The sequence below is a fragment of the Beauveria bassiana genome (genome assembly GCF_000280675.1).
Source record: "Beauveria bassiana ARSEF 2860 unplaced genomic scaffold BBA_S00027, whole genome shotgun sequence".
NCBI lineage: Eukaryota > Fungi > Ascomycota > Sordariomycetes > Hypocreales > Cordycipitaceae > Beauveria > Beauveria bassiana.
In genome coordinates this window covers 243,581-255,429 of record NW_007930862.1, presented here as the reverse complement: position 1 = coordinate 255,429, position 11,849 = coordinate 243,581, and the positions used below count along the sequence as shown (strand labels likewise).

Below are 11,849 nucleotides of genomic sequence, written 5' to 3'. Positions count from 1 at the left end.
CCTAAACGGGTATTCCCATGTCGCCTTCCATTGTTTCCTTTTCCTGCGAGTGCCGCAGCCCGTCACTTAACCGAGTTCATCTGTCGTGTTCTTGAACAAGAGGTGAATCTAGGTTGTCGCTTGACCGTTCAAGGTTACGTGCATGCCACATTGTTTCAAGTGATGCTTGACTGTTGGTAGGGCTGCGTCGTCTCCCTATGGCGTCACCATGCAACCCAACCTGCGCCAATTCGCCCCTCGCTACGCTGCTACAGTAGGGCTGATGGATTCAAACGGACAAGTCGCTGCTATTCGAGGCGTTCCTCGAGCGTGGCTCAGTATGAGTGATGAAAGTCTATTTGGCCGACCGTGGTCGCAGCTCATCGTGGTTCGACTGCGACCAGCGTTTACTTGAACATGTCGTCGATTCTAACGCGTGTCCACTGGGCCAGGGCTCCCGGTGCGAAATCGCTTCCATCAGACAATTACGCATCAGATTCACAGCTGACTCACTCGACACGCACATTCACGCGCATACACGCACAACTTGCGCAAAATGAGCCAATATTGAACGCGTGGCTGTAGGGCCGGCCAATCAGGCTCCAACGCCATCTCAGCCGCATCTGCGGTATCCGCTCGTCTCGAAATATCGTCAATAACTACTCCGTAAACGTCTTACTACTTCACCATTACACTCCACCAAGTAAGACTGGGGCCGCGAATACAGCAGACGAATCACCATCGAATCAGGCAAAGCGTTGCAAATAATGTGATGCCCATCAGGCTGTGTTGCGGAGCCCGTCTTCGTGGCCCGGAGCCCGGCCAAGTACGGAGTAATAAAATACCCAAAGCCAAGCCGAGCGTTCCTCTTTGCTTGGCTCTTGGTTCCCAAGTCACTACCAGATTACTGAACTGAAATGTCAATTGCAAAGCAAACATGGAGTCTTGCGATACCCAGTTTGGCCCTCGAGTCGACACAGTCTGTCGGTCATTCGACTTTACGCTTTATTTCGAAGATGCCATCTTAAGCGCAGTCGCTAGTGCCATCTTCATCTCGATTGCCATGGTCCCATTGATCAGACTTTTGCGCCAGCCAAATATTGTCAAAAGCTCTTACCTGCTTGGCTTGAAATTGGTACTATACCACACTTAACCACCCACTCTACTACAGTGGCTTACACCGCGCCAGGTCGTTTTTTTCATCCTGATCGTCCTTCAAGCCGTTTTTCTAGGACTGCGAGTCAACAGCAAAAACTTGCATACCAGTGCTTCAATTGCCGCCGACGTATTGTCATTGGTAGCCACAGGCGCCGCAATCGCCCTGTCATGGCTACAGCACCATCGATCCGAGCAGCCGTCCACCACTCTGACTCTTTACTTGTCTGCACTTGTGCTGCTAGACATCGCCCGAGTCCGTACTTTGTGGTTGCTCCCCAACACCTCGGCTGCATCTTCCGTGAAAACGGTCGCTTTGCTACTTACGGCTGCGACCCTGGTGCTTGAGTCGACTGGCAAGAGGGCCAGCCTGCGTCAGCCGGAAAAGCTTGCACATTCTGGCCCGGAACCTTTCATCGGATTCTGGAGCATAACTGGTTATGTCTGGGTATTGGGAACCCTTACTCGTGGCTACCGCAATTTTCTCTCCGTCGAGGACCTGCCCGAGCTCGACTACCGCATCTCGGCAGACAAGCTACACCACAAGCTACAAAGTCACTTGAGAAACGGTTTGTGGTCGTCTTTACATACCAATATAGGGTAAAAAAAAAAAATTCTAATGTGTAGTAGCCCACCTTTTCAAGAAGAATGCGTTTGTCGCAGCTTGCGCTCGCGCTTTTGCCTCGTCCTTCATATTGGCTGTTATCCCCCGCCTCTTGTTGGTCGGATTCAGATTTGCCCAGCCCTTTATGATTACAAACATGCTACAATTCATCGGCGACAGAAGCGCACCGCAAAACATTGGCAACGCGCTGATTGGCGCATATGCTCTCGTGTACGCCGGCATGACTGCAAGTAGCACCAACGCCACCGTATTTTGTTCGTATCGCAAACTAACCCTCTTCAGATTTCCATGGCCTTGTATCGCTACTACTCAAACAGATTCATCATTGCACTTCGTGGCGGCTTAATCTCTGTCATTTATCAGCACACGGTTGAGGCACATGGCCTTGATCTTGGTGATATCGACGGCCTGACCCTCATGGGCGCTGATGTAGAGCGCATCTCGACTGGCTTTCGGACAATTCACGAGATATGGGCGTCGCCCATTGAGATCATCATCGCCGTCTATCTGCTTCAAAGACAAATTTCCGTTGCCTGCGTTGTGCCAGGTCTTCTCGTTCTTGGTAAGTTTAGGACGTTGATTGTCATATCAAGGTTTTTAGAACAGTCTTCTAACACCCAACTTTGTAGCCTTTGTCTTATTGACCTTTGTTGTTGCTTCTCTCGCCAAAAAATACCAGAGAGCATGGATTGAAAAGGTTGAAGAGCGACTGCGCCTCACTACAAACATGCTCGCCAACATGAGGGCTGTCAAGATGCTCGGCCTCAGTCCTAGAATGTTTTCCGTCCTCTACAAAGCGCGAGACGTGGAGATTGAGACTTCCACGCGCTATCGATGGACATTGATTGGACAAATTTTCTTTTGTGAGTACTTCAACTGCGTCTTTGACTTTTTCGCTCCCTCTTTACTTACCTCTATAGCTAATGCGCCATTGATGTTTGCGCCCGTTGTCACATTCATCGTCTTTGTCGCAATAGCCAACGCCCGTCACAACAACTCATTTCTAGCTGGCAAGGCATTCACGTCCTTGTCACTCATTTCACTTTTGACAGAGCCTACCTTTCTGTTGATCCAAGCTATTCCCAGCGTATACGAATGTCTCAGCAGCTTCGACCGAATGCAAGAATTCTATCGACAGCCCATTCATCCCGGGCTGCTAACCAAAACAGGCGATGCACCTAGTACAGAAGAAAAAGAATCGAATACTTCTCAGGATCAGCCTGTTGTAAGATTTGTGGACCAGGATTTTGCCTGGACTGACACTAGTCCGGCCGTGCTCAGGAATCTCAATGCCTCTATTCGCAAAGGACGCTTCACAGCCATCGTGGGCCGTACTGGCAGTGGAAAATCGACCTTGCTTGAGAGCATACTCGCAGAGACCGCCGACCTTGGTGGATGTACGGAACGCAGGTTTGCCTCTGCGGCCTATTGCTCCCAGGTTCCGTGGCTGGTAAACGGCACCCTAAAGAGCAACATCACCTATGGCTCCTCGGCCCCAGCTGACGAGGAATGGTATCAAACTGTGCTGGTAGCCTGCGGGCTCGAGAATGACATCCAAAACCTAGCGGCTGGTGACCTGACAGAAATTGGTGACAGCGGCAGCAAGCTAAGCGGCGGCCAGAAGCAGCGAGTAAGCCTCGCACGCGCCGTATACTCACGACAGCAAGTCATCTTGCTCGACGACGTCTTTAGCGGCCTGGACAATGCCAACATTGCCCACATCTCGGAGATGCTCTTTGGCTCAGAGGGACTCTTGCGTAGGAGTGGATCGACCATCATCCTCGTCACTCACTCCAAGTATGTCATGATGATGGCTGACGACGTCTTGGTTGTTGACCAGGGTACCATCGTGGAATCGCGGAGCGTGGCATCGCTGCAGTCCAGCAACGGCTTCTCGTCTGGATACCAGATTGAAGAGTCCCCTGTTGATACTGATGCAGATAGTCAAGAAGATGGGCCCAGCAGCAAAAAGATGCCAAAAGACGGCTCACAAGAGACGGCCGAGCTTTCTGCACTCAACGAGGAGGCTGCAGACCTCAAACGCGCACACGGAGTGCCTTCTGTCTACCGCTATTACATGCACTCATCCGGATACCTCAAGGTGATTCTCATGCTTTCCGGCGCCGCCTTGTACATATTCTGCAATGAATTTGGCATCGTCTGGATTGATCTCTGGTCATCCGCCAACTCCAACCATCCCGGCCACGCCAAAAACGGCATGTACCTTGGCGTCTACGCTGCCTTGGGAGCCATTTCCAGCGCTCTTCTCTTGTTTCTCTGCTGGCTGGTTTTTATCAACATAATCTCCGTGTCCTCGCGGAACCTGCACACGGATCTCTTAAACGCCGTCATCCGCGCTCCGCTGCTCTTCTTCCAGGAGACCGACGCCGGCAACATTACGAACCGTTTCAGTCAGGACATGGAGCTCATCGGCATCGAGCTTCCCGTTATCATCGTCAATTACCTGGCCGCTCTCTTCGAGTGTATCGCCAAAATGCTCCTCTTGGCCGTATTTGGACGCTACCTGACGGCGTCGCTGCCGATTTTTCTCGCTGCCATTTATATCATCCAGCGCATCTACCTCCGCACATCACGCCAGGTCCGGCTGCTCGACACTGAAGCCAAGGCACCCGTCTATCTGCAGTTTCTCGAGTCCAAGAATGGGGCGGCCACACTGCGTGCGTTTGGATGGCAGCATTCGTGCCAGTTGGCCCTGCAGAGACTGCTCAATCGCTCCCAGAGGCCAGTGTATCTGCTCTACTGCATACAGCAATGGCTCGCACTAGTCTTGGATGCTCTTGTATCTGCTTTGGTCCTGATATTGATTGCCATCGTGGTCACCTGGCGAGACAAGTTTTCCCAGGGGAGCGTCGGTGTGTCTCTGGTCACCGTAATGACTTTCAACTCTTCGTTGACGCAGCTGATTAAAATGTGGACTTCACTCGAAACCTCGATTGGTGCCGTTGGCCGCATCAAGGAGTTCAAAGACTACACTGTGCCCGAGGAGGAAGAGCTAGGCATATTGCAGCCACAGAGCCCTCCGCCAAACTGGCCCGTAAAAGGCAATATCGAGTTTCGAAACGTGGTCGCCTCGTACAAGTAAGAAACACCTTGACATTTAGACATTTCAACCGGCTAACATGTGTATAGGGAAGTTGGGCCGCCCGTTCTCAAAGGTCTAACGCTGTCGATCAAGGCTGGCGAAAAGGTCGCCATCTGCGGCCACTCTGGCAGTGGCAAGACGTCGCTCATTCTAAGTCTGCTACACATGATTCACATTAAAGGTGAAGTCATGATAGACAATGTCGATATCCACAACTTGGTGCCAAATGAGCTGCGTGCTCTCATCAATATTGTGCCCCAAGAGCCTTTCTTAATGCCCGGCTCAGTACGCCAGAATGTCGACCCATTCCAAGTCGCAGAAGATGTCGCCATCATGGCGGCTCTCAAGCGTCTCGGTCTTTGGAATCGCATCGAAGCAGCTGGCGGTATCGGTGCCGACATGCCCCTTGCTTCCTGGTCCGTCGGTGAACGGCAGTTGATTTGCATGGCCAGAGCCATGGTGAGGAAGAGCCCAATTCTAATCCTCGACGAAGCTACAAGCAGGTACGTTTGTGCGGCTTTTCTTCTTTTTTTTTCTTTTTTTTTGATTTATTGTAGCGATGAAAAAAAAAACCTTGCTAACAAGATGGCAGCGTCGACCACAAGACGGAGGAAATCATGCAACAAGTACTAGAGACTGAATTTGCAGACAAAACTGTGCTTTCAGTGGTGCATAGGCTAGGGTATATTGAGCGGTATGACAAGGTTGCAGTCCTGCAAAAGGGGGAATTGATGGAGTTTTATGCGCCAGGAACACTGCTTGCTCAGCCGTTGACGTTGCTGGCGGCGATGAAGAAGGCGGGAACACGAGGATAATGCATATTGGTCATGTTGCCGATTGCGGTGCTATAGTGACGTCTGAATATTAAACTATATTAGTATTGATCGAGCGGAGATCAATATTAAGCATCTGTTATTGATGAATTTTGGTAGTTGCTGAGCCGCGCCACGTCTTGTATGACCGGCATATTCGCCTTGAGCCAAGCCTGCGCATGCATCTTGCATAATCAACTGTGGCACCAAGAGTGCGCTTGAGGGGTTGGGGGGTCCCTGGAAGTCACGCCAAGTCCAAGTGACAGTTTCAGATCAGTGATGACAGATTATAAAGGAGATCGGATGACTTGGCAGGCATAGCTATTTTAGGCACACAGAGATGGCGCCGAGTCAAGACCAGGGCAGACGGCATTGCGAGTAGTGGCAAAACCAATAATGTGTAAAATTAAAAAGTAAAGCATGCAAAGCCTGCTACCTAGAATTCTGAGAGCTTCGGTACGGCCATATTACATGTTCAATTCCGCCTTGCATGCAGAGGTATCATAGAGAAGCTCATGAGCGCGTGTAAGAGGTATCAAATCGAAGCATCGACGAGAAAATAGCGGTCAGCCGACAAGAAGATTAAAGTGGCCGTCAACGCCGAGGAAGAGTAGACAATAGAGAGGATGGCGCGCGCGAGTTCGGATGGGGCCGATAAGAGTCCAATGGCGACAACAAAAGTCGACAGCGACAATTCAAGCCCCAAAAGCGACAATAAAGTAAAAGTAATCTTGCTATACATGACTCGTCCCTACTTTCCGCCGCCCGCCGCATTTTCCGCAGGTCAGGCAGCTAATGATGATGGCGAAAAAGGCGAGGATGGCATCGAGAATGGCCTTGCAGATGGAAATGACGCCGTGCACAATGGCCATGATGCAGCCAGCAATGGCATTAAATATCGATTGGATCTAAAAAAAAGGCAAAAACCGAAAAGAAACTTCATTAGCACCAAGGGGTAAATAAAAACAAGCGTACGCGCCAGCCCAAAACTAGGAAATTAGCTTTGGAGCGGGAAAGAGCCACTTACACAAGAAATAACGGCTCCCATGGTGACGGTTTTGGTAAAGTTTGGTTGTTTTGTGGGCAAAAAGTGGTTGTGAAGAAGGGATTGGGGGTTGGAAGAGAGAGAAAAGGTCGCGACAAACACGAGAAAGCGGTGTTGTTATGATTTTAATATTAGACAAAGGAAAAAAGGTAGCTGCGAGTGTCGATATCCTGACGTCACGATTCGCAAACGCCTCGTCTTATGATACACGAGAAATTTGACCAGGGGGGGTGCCCAAATGATCGGCAACGGCCCAATGGCCCTTCAATGAACGGCATTCAAAACACGTGCTTCTCTTTTGTAAGTATGGTGGCAAAAATTTTATACATTGTGCATGGGCCGAATATTATACAGTTATTTTATGTCAACGTGTCGGAGCTGAGTGTTTATACAATGTGTATACGAGGGCAGCCAAAAATATTATACAGAGTCCATGTGTCAACAACTCGGAGCTGAGTGTATGTAAAAGAAGAATTTCCTCCCCAAATTAATAGTAATCCATGATTCGTCTCTTTGTGTCCAGAAATTGCAAACGCCATCTATATGCCGTACAGAGATTGTCGCCCCCTTTCTCCCAAATCAACATGATGATAGTACAAAGAGTTGCGGTAGTGAGCAATTCGCCTTCACCAGAACCACGACCTTTTCTTCGGCGCCGCTTTCTGCGAGTGCAACCTGCGCAGCATCTCGCGGTTCCTCGAGTCCAGCAGGCCCATGGCGCCCTCGTCCTGGTAGTGCGGGTAGCCGCGCGGCAGGCCTGGCAGGCGCTCGTTGCTCATCATCTTGATGCGCTGCACGCGCCGCAGCTTGACCAGCCCGTACCAGCACACAATGAGCGAGGCGACAGTCGACGTCACCGTCACGGCCGAGAAGCCCCAGTTCGTGTCCTCGATAAAGTTCTCCAGGTTCATGCCGTACAGGCCCGCGAGAAAGGTGCCCATCGCGAGACCGAGCGTGCCGACGCTAAACTTGAGTTCGAGCAGCATGAGCGAGTTGCGGTTGGCGTCGAGGATGGCGCGGACGCTGCGTCTGGTCAGCATGGTTGCTCTTGCAAGTATTAATCACGAGAAACGTACATTTCTTCCGTGTTTCGAATGCCAGAGACGAGATTGCCCGCCTCTTGGACAATTTCGTCCGCAATTTTATGATATGACTCCAAAAGCATCTCCACTTCAGTATGGTCATCGGCCGCTCTCACCGACTCGGCCTTCTTTTCCGACAAGTACATGTCTCCCAAATCATCGTCCGCTTCCAACAGCTCCTCGATTGCATCTCGGACCAGCTTGGCCTTTTGCTCAAACGTGCTGATGCGCTTGGACAAAATCAGCAGAACACGTAGCTTTTGCCGATCAATGTCATCTTCGAGCTCGCTGAGGATATGCATGACAGGCTCGCGCACCGCCTCAAAGTCAGCCTCCATCTCCGACGTGACCGACGTCAGCACCGCTTCCAATGCGCGGAACTCGTACGGCAGGCCAGGCGACCCGGTAGGGTTCTTTTGCTGCAGCTTGCCTTGCAGGTCGTACATGAATGCTGACTGCGGATACGACGTCTTGGAGCCGTAAATGTCAAACAGCAGCACGCGGTCGCTCTTGATGAGCACCTTGAGATGCAGCAGGTTGAGCAGGATCGCTTCAGGGCGGATGAGTATATGCGGCAAATTCGACGAGTCAATCTTTCGCAAGTCTCGCGGCAACAAACCGTACTGATTTTCGTTAGCATAATCTATAACAGAGGTTCTCTCTTCGCAGCGTCTTGCGTACCTTGGCAATGAGCTCCGACTTTTTAAACTCGCCGTCGACGAGAATCACTTGTCCATGCTCGTCCACCTCTGTGCAGCGCAGTCGCGGCTCCGCTGCCGCCTTGGCCGTCATGACCCGGCGGCTGTTGAACATGGATCCGTGCTCGAGTTCTTCGTGGCCAGGGAGGTCGTCGGGCTTGAGCGGCTTGAAGCCGCGCCGCGCCGCCATGCCCCAGAGCCTCTCCTGCCACGAGCTGGTAGGGTCGCTGGCGGCGCGACCATCCTTGCCGGGGGTCTTTCGTCCGCTCAATTTAGTCGTCGAGTTGATCTGCCGACACTGCTGCTGCTGCTGCTGCTGTGGTTGGGGGCGCGGGGACTCGCCGAAAGGCCACAGTGACGCCTGGAGTGCGACGGGCTGTGACGACATTGTCAGCTCGGACGATGCTGCGCACAACTGTGTGTCTGTATTATATAGTCGAACGCGGTTGCAGACGCGGGCGCCGCTCGCCTTGGTGCATCGGACATGGCTCGGGGTGAAAAAGGCCGTCTCGGACTGCGTGCGCAGGAAGCGCAGGAGAGTGCGCGACGGCACAGGGGATCGCATGGCGCGATCAGTTGGTACGCTACTGTGCTGCAGCGGCCGCGCAATGTAATGAGATTGACTTCATAGAGACTGCCGATAGGCAACGGAAAGGAAGCTCGAGATTGCTCGCCTGGCTGACCAAACGACGGGAGGCAGATGGAGATGTCGTCGGCGTTCGATTGCTCATTAACTTTTTTGGCAACCAAAAATTATGGCGCGTGCACGGACCACCCTGATCTCCAATACGCCACTGCAGCTTCTTCATCTTGCAATTCTCAGCGATTTCTTTCTTGCAAAAGTCATGATGTAAATTTTTTTCATCTATTCATTCATGATAATAATTACACTTTCCTTGCTTGGATACCGAAATTTCTACAACCCTTGAGTGTAAAATACTCTTAATTCGGCGACGATGCTGCCTTGACACATCGCCACATCAATAGCATCGACCAACTCTAGGTCACTTTGTCGCAGATGCATGCATGACCACCTCGGTTTTTTCTGCACCTTTGTTCTACGTCAGCCTCGTCCCGGGGGTCTTTCTGGCCATGCCGCCCACGCCCATCCGCATTAGGGGCAAACGCAAGGCATCCTCCGCTGTCATTAGCGCCCCGTCCACGACGACGACGACGACGACGACGACGACGACGATGACGACGCGGCCCTCAAAGATGCTGCGCTCCATCCAGGACGTCAAGTATACGCGGCAGCTGCAGCCGCGTAGCAGCCTCGACCGGCTACCCGCCGAGATCCTCGAGAGCATCTTACTCTACAGCGGGAGCGTGGCGCTGCCCCGCGCCAGCCCCATCATCGGCGCCAAGCTGTCGTCGCGGGTGACGCTGCTGCGCTTCTTCATCTGGGGCTTCCACGACACGTGGGACCAGTGGTTCGGGATTCCCTTTGACAAGGTCCTCGAGGGGCCGCGGGCGGAGGACGAGGGGAAAGGGTGTCGGACGCCGCAGGAAGCGAAATACTTTCCTTGCGATGGCGACCCAGAGCTTCAGGTACGGCGTTTGTCTTTTTTCTCTGATTTTCCCTCATCTCTCCGTTTCGCTCGTCAGTCACTAATCATCTTTCCCGCAGAGCGCCCTTCTTGAGCTCCCTTGGGCCGACATTGACTTTATCCTCCACGCTCAGCAGACGTGGGCAGACACCTACGCCCGACACCGCTGGTACGAGCCGCCGTTTCGCGTCTATCACGACAAGTACGGCGCCTTTGACGCCGCCTCTTCCTTCAACTGCATCTGGCGTCATTTTTGCCGAACCCGCATCGGCCCGCATCGCACCATCGTGCGCAATGTGCATCCCAACGTCCGCCTGCCGCTGCCGCTCGTTACCGGGCCGTGGGACGCGGAGCGCACCAAGCGCCTGTTCTGGCTCGTCCTCGGGGGCGTCAACCTCGAGGCGCGGGATAGCGCAACACGCAGCCTCCCGTGGGAGTACCACCTCGATTTCCTGCGCAATGCCGTTGTGCGCACCGAGACGCCAAATGAAGCTGCGTACCGGCTGCTCCGAGATCAGTGCGATTTGATGCGGGTGCCGCCGGATCTACTGCGGAGTGAGCGCGACGCCCTGATGAAGAGGTTGCAGCAGGTAGGCGAGACTGAACCGAAGGTAGTTGAGTTGCTGCAGGATGCGCTCGAGGACATTAATTACAAGCTCGACCTGCGCTCATCCAGGAGTCATAAGTAGCTGCGGCGGCAAGTCATTTTCATCGAGATATAGACATGGTAATCACGGACATGAATCAATGAACACATAGCCGAGGTACTAGATAGACAACTAGTCTAGTTTGGGTAAATGAATAATCATCCATGAAGATAGCACATGGATAAACGATGCAGGGAATCGAAATATAGACGTGGTAATCACAGACATGCATTAATGCACACAGAGAGCCGATATAGGAAAACAGATAGATTTGGTCTACTAGCGCCTAGGCAAGACTTTCCCTAAACGTGCCTCTTAATTGAGACAAGTTTTAAATACAGGCTAGGGATAACGTACGGCATTGAAAGACGCGAGTTCAGTAGACCATGAAGAAGAAGAAGAGACGGGGGCCACCCCAGAGTAAATCCAAAATACCAAAAAAAAAGATGCTTTCTATCATGAGATCAGACACACAAATTAAAAATGACTATGAAACCCAATTTTTCCTTACCCTTGTTGCTGCGTTTCTTTACAAAAGGAAGATCTGGGCAGCGACGAGCGCAACCAGACCGGCGGCCACAGACGAGGCACCACCCGTCACAACGGGAATGGAGGGCTTGACGACGGAAGCCGAGGGAACGCTGGTGCCGCTGGGAGGGCAGTCGGCGCCGGAGCACTTGTTGTGCTCGGCAGAAGGAGCAGGGCAGTCGGGACCGCCGGGGCACTGGCTGCCACTGGGACGCACGGGAACGACGGTGAGAGTGGTCTCGGGGATCGCGGACATGGTCTTGACAATGGTCTTGTTCATGGTGGTAGTCGCGGCAGGGGACTCGGCGGGCTTGTTGCCAGAGGGCTTGTTGCCAGAGGGCTGCTCACCACCAGCGGGCTTGTTGCCAGAGGGCTGCTCACCAGTGGGCTTGTTGCCAGAGGGCTTGTTGCCAGAGGGCTGCTCACCACCAGTGGGCTTGTCGCCAGAGGGCTGCTCACCACCAGTAGGCTTCCAGGGCTTGTCGCCAGAGGGCTCACCACCAGGAGGCTTACCAGCGGGATGGGTCGGCTGAGGAACATCAGCGACGGGGCAGACAGTCGTCGACACGAACTTGGTCTCAGTCGTGACATGGCCAACGGGGCAGTTGGGGACGCTAGGCGGGCAACG

At 52.8% G+C, this 11,849-nt stretch overlaps 4 protein-coding genes across 4 annotated transcripts in view; 2 read left to right on the top strand and 2 right to left on the bottom strand.

The window, feature by feature from the left end:
• Positions 1 to 916: 916 nt before the first annotated feature.
• On the top strand, positions 917 to 5,677 carry BBA_07748 (ABC transporter; the record flags this gene model as incomplete). The annotated part of the gene is made up of 8 exons (XM_008602845.1): positions 917 to 1,114; positions 1,151 to 1,703; positions 1,765 to 2,006; positions 2,042 to 2,321; positions 2,389 to 2,622; positions 2,680 to 4,858; positions 4,910 to 5,365; positions 5,455 to 5,677. The coding sequence occupies 8 exons, from the start codon at positions 917 to 919 to the stop codon at positions 5,675 to 5,677; spliced, it is 4,365 nt and encodes a 1,454-aa protein (XP_008601067.1).
• A 1,668-nt stretch (positions 5,678 to 7,345) lies between these two features.
• On the bottom strand, positions 7,346 to 9,064 carry BBA_07747 (CorA-like Mg2+ transporter; the record flags this gene model as incomplete). The annotated part of the gene is made up of 3 exons (XM_008602844.1): positions 7,346 to 7,742; positions 7,796 to 8,424; positions 8,483 to 9,064. 3 exons carry the CDS (start codon positions 9,062 to 9,064, stop codon positions 7,346 to 7,348), a joined length of 1,608 nt encoding a protein of 535 aa, XP_008601066.1.
• A 527-nt stretch (positions 9,065 to 9,591) lies between these two features.
• On the top strand, positions 9,592 to 10,735 carry BBA_07746 (uncharacterized protein; the record flags this gene model as incomplete). Its single annotated transcript, XM_008602843.1, has 2 exons — positions 9,592 to 10,047; positions 10,127 to 10,735. 2 exons carry the CDS (start codon positions 9,592 to 9,594, stop codon positions 10,733 to 10,735), a joined length of 1,065 nt encoding a protein of 354 aa, XP_008601065.1.
• A 487-nt stretch (positions 10,736 to 11,222) lies between these two features.
• BBA_07745 (Glycoside hydrolase, catalytic core) overlaps positions 11,223 to 11,849 on the bottom strand; it is a gene marked incomplete at both ends in the record, with an annotated part of 2,361 nt that continues 1,734 nt past the window's right edge. The window contains one exon of the mRNA XM_008602842.1: positions 11,223 to 11,792. Coding sequence (XP_008601064.1) covers positions 11,223 to 11,792 — 570 coding nt within the window. The remainder of the gene's footprint in view (positions 11,793 to 11,849) is intronic.